This window comes from Schistocerca nitens, chromosome 4, assembly GCF_023898315.1.
Source record: "Schistocerca nitens isolate TAMUIC-IGC-003100 chromosome 4, iqSchNite1.1, whole genome shotgun sequence".
NCBI lineage: Eukaryota > Metazoa > Arthropoda > Insecta > Orthoptera > Acrididae > Schistocerca > Schistocerca nitens.
In genome coordinates this window covers 841,017,929-841,034,597 of record NC_064617.1, presented here as the reverse complement: position 1 = coordinate 841,034,597, position 16,669 = coordinate 841,017,929, and the positions used below count along the sequence as shown (strand labels likewise).

Below are 16,669 nucleotides of genomic sequence, written 5' to 3'. Positions count from 1 at the left end.
GATATTGCGGAGACATGGCTTAGCCACAGCCTGGGGGATGTTTCCAGAATGAGATTTTCACTCTGCAGCGGAGTGTGCGCTGATATGAAACTTCCTGGCAGATTAAAACTGTGTGCCCGACCGAGACTCGAACTCGGGACCTTTGCCTTTCGCGGGCAAGTGCTCTACCAACTGAGCTACCGAAGCACGACTCACGCCCGGTACTCACAGCTTTACTTCTGCCAGTACCTCGTCTCCTACCTTCCAAACTTTACAGAAGCTCTCCTGCGAACCTTGCAGAACTAGCACTCCTGAAAGAAAGGATATTGCGGAGACATGGCTTAGCCACAGCCTGGGGGATGTTTCCAGAATGAGATTTTCACTCTGCAGCGGAGTGTGCGCTGATATGAAACTTCCTGGCAGATTAAAACTGTGTGCCCGACCGAGACTCGAACTCGGGACCTTTGCCTTTCGCGGGCAAGTGCTCTACCAACTGAGCTACCGAAGCACGACTCACGCCCGGTACTCACAGCTTTACTTCTGCCAGTACCTCGTCTCCTACCTTCCAAACTTTACAGAAGCTCTCCTGCGAACCTTGCAGAACTAGCACTCCTGAAAGAAAGGATATTGCCCGCGAAAGGCAAAGGTCCCGAGTTCGAGTCTCGGTCGGGCACACAGTTTTAATCTGCCAGGAAGTTTCATATCAGCGCACACTCCGCTGCAGAGTGAAAATCTCATTCTGGAAACATCCCCCAGGCTGTGGCTAAGCCATGTCTCCGCAATATCCTTTCTTTCAGGAGTGCTAGTTCTGCAAGGTTCGCAGGAGAGCTTCTGTAAAGTTTGGAAGGTAGGAGACGAGGTACTGGCAGAAGTAAAGCTGTGAGTACCGGGCGTGAGTCGTGCTTCGGTAGCTCAGTTGGTAGAGCACTTGCCCGCGAAAGGCAAAGGTCCCGAGTTCGAGTCTCGGTCGGGCACACAGTTTTAATCTGCCAGGAAGTTTCAAGATATAGGGATGTTTACTGAGAGTTGCTTTAGTTTCAGCACACTTAAAATTGATGCCACAAAAAACTACCTTTAATTGATCTTTAATAAACGATTGCAAATACCCAACTGTCTCTGTTTCTGTTTAAAACAGGTAGTCCGACTTCTAGGGGCAAAATGCGCGTCTAAATACGAGTATAACCCCAATTCCGGCTTTTCTATCTTTGGGTCTGGCAACCTTAATATAGCCTCCCTTCTGCGCCACCTCTCCCCCCCCCCCCCCCCCCACTTGATTACGACGCACATAACATTGATAAAACTGTGAAACTATCGGATTGGGATATTGCTGAATTCGTGCGTCACATTGACACCAGTATCACTAATGTCGTCAAATCGTTGAACCTTCATATGACCGCCTGTACTTTGTAGTTTCTTAGAAGGTTCGTATCGATGACGCCAAGTCTCGTCGTACACGTTAATTTTTGGCGAAATAGAAATGCCCGCGTTTTTTCATTAAAATCGTGTGCCGGCAGGCGTCCGCTCATCGTTTATTTTGGAGTCCAGGTGTGCTGGCAACCTTTGCACTCACTTTTCTCCTTTGCAAATAATTCTGGAGACTGTCTTGTGCACTTGTCTAGAGACGTTGCTCCATTGTGATTTTTCAACACAACTGCGTTGATACCCGACTGCCGTATGCCCATTATTTAACAGTGCCTGCTCGCAAACGACTGGTCGAGTGCACGTCTCTTGTTCAAAGTTGTTAGTTCAAGCTTTCACCGTAGATACTGTGCTGATGTCGCTTATAAGCCAGGAGTAAAATCTGCCTCGGAACGTTTCGGATGGACGATGTAAGTTTCAATGCATTGTGGCTTGATGATTGTGAAGTATTTACATGGACATGTGCTATATATGCTGATAAGTGGAAAGTGTCGCTGACTGCAGTGTTAATATACAACGATCATGAATTATTATAGAGACATTTTAGACTAAATCACTAAGAAACGTTTAACATTTTCTAACATTACCAGAATGTCTTGTGCCTCATGCATACAAATGTGTTAAACTTTCAGGTGACACTTCGTGCTTTATGGACAGTAAGTAATTCCATTCTATGTAGCAAAAAGCGGTGAGTAATGGATGTAAACTGTGTGGTGCACTCTGCGCACTTAGTTTCATAATTTATCCGTGTCCGGCTATAAGCAAGCTGATATAATATTATAACAACGGAATACCGCTTACAAGCTCATTCACAGGCACTTATAGTAGGTATGGCATATCGTTCTCTTGAAAGACAGGACGCTGAAAGTTCATGGATTCTTAATTTTTCTTCAACTTTTAAAATTATTGAAATTATGGGTTCCAATTTCAGCCTATAGTGATTTTGAACTGGAATACTGGGAACATTTTGAGCTATAGGACGTGTGAAAAGTGTGTGTGTGTGCGTGTGTGTGTGTGTGTGTGTATGTCATCTTTATCATATGCCGGTGAGGATAAAAAACTTGAAAACTTGACCTTGGAATTTCACTCCCCCTTATAATATGTTCCGAGAACTCAGGATCATTACACTCGTCGCTTTTTGCCTTATCAAACCTTTCCCAACTATTACTCTAACAGTAGCCTAAAGCAGCAGTCAACGATCATGAGGGGAGCGGGAGCAAGTCGACCTAGAAATTCCAAGAAGTGAGTTATGTTGTTAAGTCTGCTCAAAAATGTCAGTTGCACCTTTATGCGAATTTTCGTTTACGTGAGACACAGAAAAATACTGATTTCTGTAGCTAACCCCCCCATGGCTGACATTTCTGTAGCAGCGAGACGCATATATTCTCACCGTATCGACAAATTGTACCCTCCGTAGTACAGAGCGGTTTGTGGAGCCTACTTACAGTTCCATAGCAAGCGTTGCCCCTTTTATCGGAACTAATGTTGATGCTAGTGACTGTAAGGATTTTTATGGCATTTCCACCTCTTATAGTGTTTATCACTGCTGTGTCATTCCATGGCTACGGCGTGACATATGTAAAATTTGAGTCGAAGAATTAACACGAAAAATAAGTACAGGTAAATCTATACAGAGAAGGTTTTATGATGCGAGCTGTGTTGATTTGCCACTAACTAAAGAAACAGCAAAGTGTTACACACGGAGCAAAACAATGACTTTTCATGGAATGACCTTACTGTAACGACAGAGTGATAATGGTTGCGCTATTTTGCGCATTCTTCAAAATGCAAGGATGAACGAAAGGACTACAGCGTCTTGATTAATTAAAAGTAGAGAAGGAGACACGAATGCAAGAAGTGAAATACTTTCCCTAAGAGGGAAGATTACAGGATGCTCAAAGCAAAGAAGACCTAATAAATAGATTAGTGCGAGTACAGAAACCTTTCTTCAATAAATGAGCATTGCTAGCATCAATTATTGATACTGAACTGAAGAAGACGTTCCCGAAAATTAACGTCTGGAAAACAGAAATGTATGAAAGTGAAGGGTAGATCATTGTATATTCGGAGAAGGAACTGGAAACATTTTAAATACAGTTCTGTCAAGGAATGCTGAAAATTAGGGAAACGTACGAGGTAAGAATTGTTCTAAAAAGAATAGGTGACAAAAGAAGTTTATGGAAGAAGCGTACCAGAAGAAGGTAGAGGTTAATGGAAATGTACTACGTCATCCAGGAATAGTTACCTGACACTGGAAGGAATACCAGATGAGAAAAATAATATGGGCAGACGAAGATTACAATAAACTAAATGATTACAGATTATGCAGGGTATAATAATTACTTAGGGATTAAAATATTATTTATTTATGTGTTGCTTACTGAGCCTGACCAGTTTAGGGCCTGAAAGTTCTCTCTTAACTCTGATCAGGAACAGCACACACGCAAAAAATTTTACATAACAATCAGAATAATAGTATTTTACATTGATAATAAAGATAATAATTGGCAATAATAATAACTGTAACAGTAACAATAATAAAGAAGATAAGGTAATGGATGAATTAAGAATGATATTATTTATTTATTACATAACAAAGTCAATAATAGTAATTCGCACTATTAATAAAAAGTAATAATTTGCGACAATAATAATAACAATAACGCTAATAACAATAATAATATAATGGAGGCATTCAGGATCATATTGATTAGTTTAACACTTTCGAAGCATTGTTTGCTATTAGAAGAAGTGGAAGGGATGATGAAAGAGGAGACGATTGAAACGAAAATGACAGGAGCTGCTAGGAATGAAGAGACTTTCAATAAAGAAAGGGGGATGGAAAAGTGGTGGGTGAGGGAGGGCTGACGAGAGTCAGCTGCAAGAAGAGATAGCTATTGTGATACAAGATGGGCCATTAGCTGTCTTTTGAAGTCTGAAAGAATTTTAATTTTAATTTCTCTTATACCTTTGAGGAAGATTGTTCCAAAGTTGAGTTCCTGATACAGACAATGATTCAGAGAATATGGCAGTGTTGTGTAATGGTATGGATATGATCTTACTTTTTTGAAAATGAGTATTCCTGTTGTGTTGTTCGCATATCAGTGTAAAGGTTGAAGACAAATAGGAAGGAGTACAATGGTGGAAAAGACGATACGTCATTTTGTATGATAATCTCTACGTTTATCTGCACGTAGCCATTACAATTGTTCACAGTAAGGTGTGATATGGTCGCAGTAGCGTACATCTCAAAAGTATCGGACATTAACATTCATCGCCAGATCGGGCCCACGTGAACTGTCATACAGAAGTTCTTGGAGAACAGGATTACCATGGATGGAGATTATTAGTGCCTCTATGATTTTTTTAAGCGGGAGAGGGAATACTTTTCTATATTTCTGTAGTGAATGAGGTGAGGCTGACACCTCCTTACAGACCGTCTAAGGTGGTCATGTTATATGGTTCTTGTATGTTGTCGATGTCCACGTTAGAGAGAGAGCAATTAACGATAGTGCTAAGCAATCTTCGGTGTTGTCGTGGCACAATCTTTGCCTCTACGCACTCTGATACACTGTTAGTTGGAGTGTTGTAGATGATGTACGTATTTAGTAGTGCTGTATAGACTTGTGATTGTACCTGTTAGATGAAGAAAGGACAGCAAAGATGAATATCATGTACACACTGAAAGGTGAAAGGAATATATATTTTGAATAATGTCATTATTTTTAAAGAGAATAAGGTTGAGGTAAGACTGCAGCACAGCGCAGCTAGGAATGATTCTTGTCAGCTAAACAAGTTGGTCAGTGCTGACAGAAAGACCACCCAAATTCCCTGAGTCATTGATTTTTTATGGAAATTCTCTGTTTACTTTGTACTCTTTCTAATCATTATTCACTTTGTTAAGCGTAGAATTTTTCAGACCAATGTTACGTGTGAAGATCACACGAAGTGTTAGTGGGTCTATCAAAAAACTACAAACCCGCCTCGATTGCGATTACTAGGTATTTTTGAATATACACTACGGGCCATTAAAATTGCTACACCAAGAAGAAATGTAGATGATAAACGGGTATTCATTGGACAAATATATTATACTAGAACTTACATGTGATTGCATTTTGACGCAATTTGGGTGCGTAGGTTATGAGAAATCAGTACCCAGAACAACCACCTCTCGCCGTAATAACGGCCTTGATACGCCTGGGCATTGAGTCAAAAAGAGCTTGGATGACGTGTACAGGTACAGCTGCCCAAGCAACTGCAACACGGTACCACAGTTCATAAAGAGTAGTAATTGGCGTATTGTGACGAGCCAGTTGGTCGGCCACCATTGACCAGACGTTTTCAATTGGTGAGAGATCTTTAGAATGTGCTGGCCAGGGCAGCAGTCGAACATTTACCGTATCCAGAAAGGCCCGTACAGGACCGGCAACATGCGGTCGTGCATTATCCTGCTGAAATGTAGGGTCTCGCAGGGATCGAATAAAGGGTAGAGCGACGGGTCGTAACACATCTGAAATGTAACGTCCACTGTTCAAACTGCCTTCAATGCGAACAAGAGGTGACCGAGACGTGTAACCAATGGCACCCCGTAGCATCACGCCGAGTGATACGCCAGTATGGCGATGACGAATACACGCTTCTATTGTGCGTTCACTGCGATGTCGCCAAACACGAATGCGACCATCATGATGCTGTGAACAGAACCTGGGTTCATCCGAAAAAATGACGTCTTGCCATTCGTGCACCCAGGTTCGTCGTTTAGTACACCATCGCAGGCGCTCCTGTCTGCGATGCAGCGTCAAGGGTAACCGCAGCCATGGTTTCCGAGCTGATAGTCCGTGCTTCGGCAAACGTAGTCGAACTGTTCGTGCAGATGGCTGTTGTCTTGCAAACGTCCCCATCTGTTGACTCAAGGACTGAGACGTGGCTGCACGATCCGTTACAGCCATGCGGATAAGATGCCTGTCATCTCGACTGCTAGTGATACGAGGCCGTTGGGATCCAGCACGGCGTTCAGTACTACCCTACTGAACCCACCGATTCCATATTCTGCTAACAGTCATTGTATCTCGACCAACGCGAGCAGCAATATCGCGAAACGATAAACTGCAGTCGCGATAGACTACAATCCGACCTTTATCAAAGTCGGAAAAGTGATGGTACGCATTTCTCCTCCTTACACGAGGCAACACAACAACGTTTCACCAGGCAACGCCGGTCAACTGCTGTTTGTGTATGAGAAATCGGCTGGAAACTTTACTCATGTCAGCACGTTATAGGTGTCGCCACCGGCGCCAACCTTGTGTGAATGCTCTAAAACGCTAATCATTTGCATATCACAGCATCTTCTTCCTGTCGGTTAAATTTCACGTCTGTAGCACGACACCTGCGTGGTGTAGTAATTGTAATGGCAAGTAGTGTATATTTCATTCTAAAATCGTGGTCTTGGCTCATCATTTCATAGGAATAGCTGCTCTCCCCACTCCACTGTTTGTCATTACGCATTACCACGTGCTACAGTTTGAATATATATTTAGAAACAGAAACCTAGCTTATCCACTGCCTGATTGCTGCTTGCTATCGAGCTTTGTAGAAATCTGCAACACTATTGTCAAGACGCGAGGTAAGTGGAAATTTTAATTAGGGCCAGATAATTGTTTTACTTGCGTTGCGCATTTAATTCAAAGTCAACCTGCATTCAGATCAGTTACAGTTCAGTTCATATTAGGTTCTGTAAAGCTGGGTTACATTTCAGACAGAAACAAAATGTAGTGAGCGACTTACAACTGCATTTGTGTGTACAGTCCAGTCAAGGTTAGGACATGATGGAAAAATATGGAGGGCAATATTAAACCTGCTAACAAGCCAGGTGACTATAAAACAAGAGGAAAGAAAAGGAAGTAGAAAGTTTGTCCTGATAGAGTGACTGAATATGTAGGGAAAGTGTGTGTGTGAGAGAGAGAGGGAGAGAGAGGGGGGGGGAGAGACAGAGAGAGAGGGAGACAGAGAGAGGGAGAGGGGGGAGGGGGGAGAGAGAGGGAGGGAGAGAGAGAGAGAGAGAGGGAGGGAGAGGGAGGGAGAGACAGAGGGAGGGAGAGGGAGGGAGAGAGAGAGGAAGGGAGAGAGAGAGAGAGAGAAAGAGCCCCACCTTCTTTTTCCGGAAGCAGTCGATGAGGTTGTCGAGGTCTGCCCTGGAGAGCGGCGAGCCGACGTGGATGCCCTTGTAGGTGCTGTCCACCGGGCTGAGTCCTCCGTCGCTGGACTCGTCGTCCGCCGGCTGCGCGCCCGCCGACCCTGGGACACACACACACATATGCTCACATACTCACACACCCTAGGTGACAGCGCCGACCTCATGTTTATTCATGGCGGGCTAAAGCCGCCACGGCAGCTGTCTCCGCCAACTCCCCCCGCCACCGCCACCGCTGCTTGGTATGACGGGACGTCGCGCCGTGGCCCCAAAACATCGCCACCACCCGAGGGCAGTGTAAACAAGTGAAAGCGCCGCGAGCTGGAGTGACTAGGCGCAGAGGGAGCAGGCCGACAAGGACACAATAAAAGGGGCGGAGAAAAGCAAGGAGGGATGGGTGGCAAAGAAAGAGAGAGAGAGAGAGAGCTTTTGTGTTCGTGTGTGTGGACGTGAGTCCCTATATGAATGGCATAATAGGCTAAAGGGTAAAAGGGGGTAAGCTAGAGGCAGATGAATGGGGAGATGAAAGGGTAGAAGGAAAATGAGAAGGCCTGATAGAAACACAGATAGATAGATAGATAGAGAGAGAGAGAGAGAGAGAGAGAGAGAAACTCCGCCTGTATATGTGTATGAGAGAGAGAAGGAGATAGGTGGGGGAAATTGTGTGTATAGAACAGGAAGGTGTAATTTCAGTAAAAACTTCTGAAGTATTGCTGACAGCATTTCTGGGAGACGGTATGTCAAGGGCAATGTGTGTACCACTATAAAATGCCAATGTGACAGTAACGGAAGAAAACTGTGACACCAAAAAAATAATTAAAGTAATGAAATTTCTGGAATACAGTGGTCTAGGCAACTTATTTAAGCGATTAACGGTGCAAAACCACACTTGAAAAGTGCGCGACAGGCATTTGCAAATGTGAAATGTCATTACGTTAATATCCGGCGTAACCAACAGAATGTTGAATGGAAGCGTGCAAACGTGCATGCATTGTGTTGTACAGGTGCCAGATGTCAGTTTGTGGATGACACTGGTGCTGTCGTCCGATGATGTCCCATATGTTGTCGATTGGAGATTTTGTGATTGACCAGGCCGGTGCAACATGTCGATATTCGGTAGAGCATTTTGATTTACGACAGCAGTATGGGGGCGACCGTCATTATATTGGAAAACACCCACTGGAATGCAGTTCATGAATGGCAGCACAGCAGATCGAATCAACAGACTGACCTACACATTTTTAGTCAGAGTGTGTGGATAACCGCCGGCCGGACTGGCCGAGCAGTTCTAGGCGCTACAGTCTGGAACCGCGAGAACGCTACTGTCGCACGTTCGAATCCTGCCTCGGGCATGGATGTGTCTGATGTCCTTAGGTTGGTTAGGTTTAAGTAGTTCTAAGTTCTAGGGGACTGATGACCACAGATGTTAAGTCCCATAGTGCTCAGAGCCATTTGAGCCGTTGTGGATAACCACGAGAGTGATTTTCCTGTCAAATGGTTCAAAAGGCTCTGAGCACTATGGGACTCAACATCTTCGGTCATAAGTCCCCTAGAACTTAGAACTACTTAAACCTAACTAACCTAAGGACATCACAAACACCCATGCCCGAGGCAGGATTCGAACCTGCGACCGTAGCAGTCCCGCGGTTCCGGACTGCAGCGCCAGAACCGCACGGCCACCGCGGCCGGCGATTTTCCTGTCATACGATATCACAACGTAGACATAACTCCAGGTTTAGGTCCAGTGTATGTAGACAGGTTGGTTCCTGGCCCTCAATGGCCACCTTATAACCAAAACACGGCCATCACTGGCACCGAGGTAGCACCACCTTTCATCAGAAAACACAATTGACCTCTTCCCTGCGCACCAATGAGCCCGCGCTTGACATCAATGAAGTCGCGAATAGCGGAGGTTTTTGGTCACTGGAATGCACGCTACAGGGCGCCTGCTCGGATCTGTCCTTGTGGTAACCAATTTATAACACTTCGTTGTGTCAATGTGGTCAGCATTCATGTGTAGTGGCCCTATCCTGCCAAGCGTTTCTGAAATAAAACAGAAGCAATATCCAGCTTCTCGTAGCCCTATCACACGACCTCATTCAAACTCAGTGAGATGTTGATAATGGTGTCTTTGTCGCCTTAAAGGCATTCTTGACTAACACCAACTCACCACGTCCAATCTCAGGGGTAACTAACGCTCAGGACCGTTACAACGTGTATTTAGATCAAACCAGATTTGCATCCTCATAGTGACGCTAATAGCACCACTCTTAGGCGACTGGCGCGAAATTTGAGTAGACATCATCTTTAGACGTAGAAAAACGCCTACCAACTTCCGTCTAAATCGCACCAATGTTTCTTGGTGTTGCGATTTCTTTTTCCGTCAGTATATTTCACACTATCACTCATCTCCACCTCCTGCGTAATCCTCTATCCGAATCCATTCTGCATCTACGTATGGCAATCGTCGCCAGAGCTTAGCATCTGACTGTTCCCGAGTGCGTGAGGAGAGTCACTGCCTACAGTGATATGCTGCATTCGGAGGGCACCATTTGAAAAAGATACAAAGCTGAAAATTTTCAGTAGGGGAGCTACAGACCACCTATAGATACGGGTAAGGCAGGTACACCAGTAGTGTGAGCATTACATCTAACAAAGAAAAATATACTCCATGAAACTTACATATTACGTAGCACACGTAGTATCTGATCAAAAGTATCGCATGGCTGTTACTACGGGAAGCGTATTCGCCCACAATGGGTTGGACATACAGAAACTGAAGCCTAGGTTGATAATGGAAAGAAAGTTTATTGAAACGAACATAAAACTTCAGTAATTCTTCTTTGATAGGTAATTGCACAAAACAAGAAATAGTTGACAGTTAAGTCGGTTTTTGAAGTGGTTTGTATGCGTTAACCCGGTGGACCGGCAGTCACTGAAATCTGAATCACAATTATTAGAGTCTAAGTACTACACTGCGCAACAGAATGAGAAGATCACTTTTCGAAATCCGTAATTTCCTCTCATTAAGACGCACAAGTCTGAAATGTGGCTGAAAGGTGCGTACAGTCTTCCCCTGTAATGGTGCAGCCCGCATCTCGTGGTCGTGCGGTAGCGTTCTCGCTTCCCACGCCCGGGTTCCCGGGTTCGATTCCCGGCGGGGTCAGGGATTTTCTCTGCCTCGTGATGGCTGGGTGTTGTGTGCTGTCCTTAGGTTAGTTAGGTTTAAGTAGTTCTAAGTTCTAGGCGACTTATGACCACAGCAGTTGAGTCCCATAGTGCTCAGAGCCATTTGAACCATTTTTTTGTAATGGTGCAAAAGCATGGCTCCTTGCAACGTCACCCTCTGGCTCGATGACGCTTCGAACAGCAAGATGTCGATTCACGCGAAGAAAACGCCAGAGCTCAGAAGCAGATGGGACTCGAATGTTGGTTAATGATGTCACATTGGCACCAAATTTCATTACAGTTCTGCCCAACGTCACCACGAACGTGTCACACTATCAGACGGTAGTCACACCCCCGTCTTACCCACATTTCACACTTTTCTTTGACACCTCAGCGATGGAAGTCTGAACCGCGACGCCAGGTGTGAAATCACGCAGGTTTCTTATGAGTGACTGAGGAAAACATCTCAGACACAACGCCAATCAGAATCCACACGAAAAGACAGCAGACGGTGGGATGAAGACCATCAACGAAGTCGCCCATTTCCCTGAGACGTCGATTCCCCTACATTTCGCGGTAGAAAAGGACAGTTCGAAGTGCGATGAGCAATATCAAGACTTTCTTGACAACCTTGGACACTGGTGACACCCTCGGGCCTTTCAAGCCTTCTCTGTTAACACTATAGAGCTACATATCCCTTGAACATCGTAGCACTCTTCTAGAGTGAAGTGCAATCGAAAAGTTTGCTCTCATGTACAGAGTGGAGCCAGTAGGAACCGTTCAAAACCATCCGACGAAATTTGAACCCTATTCGAAGAAGTGAAGGGTGCTTACGCTTTTTCAACACTCCTATTTTGCGTCCTCCTGGGGAATGACCGTGGTCGGCGGGGGGAGGGGAAGGCGGGAAGGGATGCCATTGGCACATGCTTGAAACGGAGTGAAGGGTCAGTCTAAGGCGCAACAATTCGACAAAACCCTCGGTAGCGCCCGCCAACCTTTCTTGAGAATTTTTAAAATATCGTGTTCAGAGACAACCTATGAAACACTCTGAGGCGCTTGCAGGCAGGCAGCTGGAATCTCAGGGGTGTCAAGGTGTTGCCTACCTGCAGGCGTCTCAGACTACTTTACTGGTTGCCTCTGTGCAAGTCCGTTTCTAAAATTCTCAATAAAGACGGCACCTTACCTTACCTTATGTGTCGCCATGGGAGGCAATTGCGGGGTTCGATAAAATGATCCTTTAATTGTGTTCCGCAGTGTAGCTCACGAGGAACTGATTGTAACATAAACAACATGTAGTGGCAAAGTGCAGAAGTCCCGATTGTCCGCGCTGTAGAGGCCACGTCTCTATTTAGCTCGAGGACGACTGTTGGCGGCTCCACGTTCCACTGGAGAAGAAGATCCCAGGGTGATAGACCAGCATAGGACGGCAGGTCGCTATACGATTCCAGGAGAGCTTCTGATGAAGGAACCGTAGCAGCAGTCCAGAGAGCTCGACCGTGGAGAACTGGTCAGCCAAAGCCCCGCGGCGGACTAAAGGGAATTGACGTACCAGGATACAATGGTATCTGGTCTAGAGCACGTGATCCTGCGGAAGCGAGTAGGTCCGCACTGACTGTGCCCTCTTGGAGCGACGCTGCTGCCGCCAAAAGTTGCAGTGGCGCTGTGTGTCGTTATAGGCCCTGCGACTTCTGTCATACACCACCCTTGGTTCAGATATTACTAGAGGGACACACGAGGGAGGCTCCATCCTCCACATTTGCGATACCTTAACCTCTGCTGGGGTCACTTTTAATGAGGTGTGTGCATATCTGTGGAGGAATAGTAGCCCCTCTTCCTCAAGATCTCAAGTCAGAGAAGGTAGTGTTGGTCACTGGGGTGTGGAGTGAAGTCGACATTCTAACTCCAGCCAAAGGGAGTCCATTCGGCTTACGTCGGGACTCTAGGCCAACCAATTCATTTGAGAGATGTTATTGTCCATAAACCATTGCCTCACAGACGCTTCTTTATGATAAGGTGCACTATACATACATACATATACATATATCATAGTCGCGAAACTCGACCTCTATTGCAGAACACAATGCTCTAAAATGCTCTTATAACCTTCTTGATTTATCGTTTTCCTAAGTGTAATAGAACCGCACTTCAACCAAGGGAAACAACCCCATACCGTAATACCTCGTCCTCAGTACTTCAATGTTCGCACTACACGTGATGGCAGGCAATGTTATCCAGGCATTCAACAAATGCATACCATTATCCAGGGTATAGCGAGCACAATCAGTCCGAATCAATCCTTTGCAGTCCACTGTTCTGTGGTGCCGCTCTTTGCATAACCTCAGGGGTCGCATAACACTTACTACAAAAATTTGTACGAAAAATGCATTCTCATTTGCGAATATGGACAACGCATCAGCTGTATAATGGAATGACAACAGTGGAAATTTGTGCCGGACCGAGACTCGAACCAAGATTTCCCAATTATCTCGAGCGGTCACCTCACCAATTGGTTAACCGAGCATGAATCACAGCCAGACCCAAACTTCCACATTTCGCAACCTGTGTCTACAACCTGTATCCTTTTTCTACACTGAAGCACCAAAGAAACTGCTATAGGTATGCGTATTGAAATACAGAGATATGTAAACGCGCAAAATAAGGCGCTGCGGTCGGGAGCACCTATATAAGATAACAAGTGTTTGGCGCAGTCGGTTACTGCTGCTACAATGACAGGTTATTAAGATTTAAATGAGTCTGAAAGTGGTATGGGACACAGCGAGGTAGCGATGAAGTGGGGATTTTTCCGTTCGACCAATCCACGAGTGTACCGTGAATGTCATAAATCCAGAAAACGTCAAATCTCCGACGTCGCTGCGGCTGGAAAATATCGTGCAAGAACGGGATCAACGATAAGTGAAGAGAATTGTTGAACGGGACATAAGTACAACCCTTCCGCTAATTGATGCAGATTTCAGTGCTGCGCCATCAACAAGTGTCAGCATGCGAACGACTCAACGAAACTTCATCTATATGGGCTTTCGGAGACGATGTCCCACACGTGTACCTTTGATGACTGTACGGCACAAAGCTTTAAGCCTCACCTGCGCCGGTCAACACCGACATTGGACTGTTGATGACTGGAAACATGTTGCCTGGTCGGACGAGTCTCGTTTCAGATTGAATCGAGCGGATGGACGTGTACGGGTATGGAGACTGCCTCAAGAATCCATGGTCCCGGCATATCATCAGGAGATTGTTCAAGCTGATGAAGGCTGTTTCATGGTGTGGAGCGTGTGCAGATGGAGTGATATGGGACCGTGATACGCCTAGATACGACTAGGTACGATGTGTCTGATACGTCTAGATACGACTCTGACTGGAGACATGTACGTAAGCATCCTGTCTGATCACCTGTATCCATTCATGACAATTGTGCATTCCGACGGACTTGGACAATTGCAGCCAGACAGTTCTTCACCCCACACTTTTAGATTTGCTACGGAGTGGTTCGGGGGAGGCTCTTCTGAGTTTAAACATTTCCTCTGGCTAGCAGATTCCCCAGACATGAACGAACGTTATTCAGCATATATGCGATGCCTTGCAACGTGCTGTTCAGAAGAGATTTCCATCCCCTCGTACTCTTATGGATTTATGGACAATCCTGCAGGATTCATGGTGTCAGTTCCGTCCAGCAATACTACAGACATTAGTCGAGCACTTGCCACGTCGTGTTGCGGTACTTCTGCGTGCCCGCTGAGGCCCTAGACGATATCAGGAATGTGTAGTAGTTTCTCTCGCTCTTCAGTGTGTATTCCATTACAAAGGACACGTTTTACTTGAAAGTGAGAATGCATTTCATATATTTCATAATGACTGTAGTCGCTGCAGTACCTATTTCTTCGGACATGTGTGCATATCCGCAGGAGCAATGCATCGTAATTTGTAATAATGTAGGCACTGCAATATCGTACAAATATTGTGACTTATTAGGACCTGCTCGATATTGCACCCCATTCTTTATAACTGTCTACCCACCGTAATTGTCCTAGTGCTCGTAGAAATTTAGAATTCAACGAGTGGTGTCTTCAAATCATTTTGACTTATATATCCACGACGTTCGACGGTCTCTGTCCGTTACTACATGAAGTCCGTTCGATCTGGGTTGCACTGCAAATGTTCTTTCAGGTTTCTGCTTCATACAACATCACCAACAGTCGATTTGTGCAGCTTTAGAAGGGTTGAAACGTCTCTGATCGATTTGTCGCTCAGGTGACACTCCAGTGACTAGTCTACGTTCCAAGTCACTGTGTTCTCCTGACCGACCCATTCTGATGTTACTCTTTCTCTACCGACTACACAGTACTCTCCACCTGTTTTGTACTGACGAGTCTGCCTCTCGAGCAATCCACTGGACAATGCCGAATTCACAGAGGTGTTGTAATTCTTTTATTAGATAGTATACAATAGTGGAAAATCGTTATCCTCGGTAAACACAGGAGAGTTAATATAACTCGCAGATTCAGAAGCCAACTATCATTTGGGATTTCTGCCAACGTTATTTGCTGCACATCAGAGCAAACTCAGTTGCAGTAACAAGTAGCTTCCAAATTAAGAGGCTGTAACTGTCGGTGTTGCTTATTACCAAATCATTCATTCAGGTATACCTTTGAATTCCATCTTGAGTAACAAATGCGCAAAGTATGAACACGTTTTGAAACTACAGAAAAAGAACGTACCAATATTAAAAACAAATAGTTATTATGCTCATTGTAAAGATCTGTTCATAACATTGGGGTCTGAAGGACATCATGTGAGTACATTTACTGGTCAGTTATGCAAATCAAAACTAATCTTGATAATTATGGCACAAACTGCTCTGCGGATAACTATGGAAAAATATAAAGACTTACCAAGAAAGAAGAGAGATAAAATACAAAAAAGCATTTTCGAAGGAAGAATAATGTGTGGCATCAATGGCTGAGAGTCCCCACTTGGGGAAGTTCTGCCGCCGAGTTGCAAGTCGTTCCAGGTGACGTCACATAGGGTGACTTGCGTGTCGATGAAGATGAAAAGATGATGACAACACAACAGCCAGTTCCTGATCAGAGGATGTGCCATCCATCTGCGAATCGAACCTGGGCCCGTGCATGGCAGACAGATGTGCCACTTTCTTTTTTTCCCAACTGTCTGATTTTTTTTTGTCTTTCTTTGTGGCATATGAGAGGGAAATATAAACTTTATTTCTAAACAAACATATACCAAATCAGCAGCTAACGTCACAAAATATAACTGGGGAAAACTGACCATTCCTTGTAAACAGTCAATGGGAGGGCGATGGGCAGAGTGGGCAGGGGTTGACCACACCGGGCCTGGCCACAGTGCCCCCACACCACCAACCAACAGGTAGTCGACAAGGAGGAACAGTCAAAGAAGGAGATAATCGTATCCATGAAATTTCATCTTGTGACACAGCAGTGGGAGGTAGAGGACACAGGAATGGAAAACAAGGATAGTGGGGTATCAGGTGCTGTGCGCACCGGAGGCGTGAAATAATGGGCGTGTGTGTAAGTGGTGAATAGCAGTCGAGCCAACCATGCCAGGCACATTCCAGCTGAGCGGGGAATCGCGCAAAACCCCACAGAGGTAGTTGGCGGAATAAGCGGGGTAGTGTAGACGTCGGTCACTCACTGCATGCGACATGGGAGACGTTGCCGATCGATCGCGCGAGTGACTTGGAGGGTGCACCGGAAGTTAACCACTGTGATGCGACAGATGATGGACGGAAAGACTATGCCAAGGTGTCGGAAGTTCGGAAGCTTTGGACACGCGGTAGAAGCGCCAGTTGTTCTCGCGTTGAGTCCCGCGGCCAGTTGTCATCGCTGTGGATTTGGTAACACTCAATGCACTGTC

General features: G+C 45.3%; 1 protein-coding gene across 1 annotated transcript in view; it reads right to left on the bottom strand.

The window, feature by feature from the left end:
* The window catches only part of LOC126253274 (serine/threonine-protein phosphatase rdgC), a 1,933,713-nt gene that overhangs the window by 686,038 nt on the left and 1,231,006 nt on the right, over positions 1-16,669 (bottom strand). Inside the window, exon 6 of the mRNA XM_049954489.1 lies at positions 7,550-7,695. Within this exon, the coding sequence (XP_049810446.1) occupies positions 7,550-7,695 (146 nt within the window). The remainder of the gene's footprint in view (positions 1-7,549; positions 7,696-16,669) is intronic.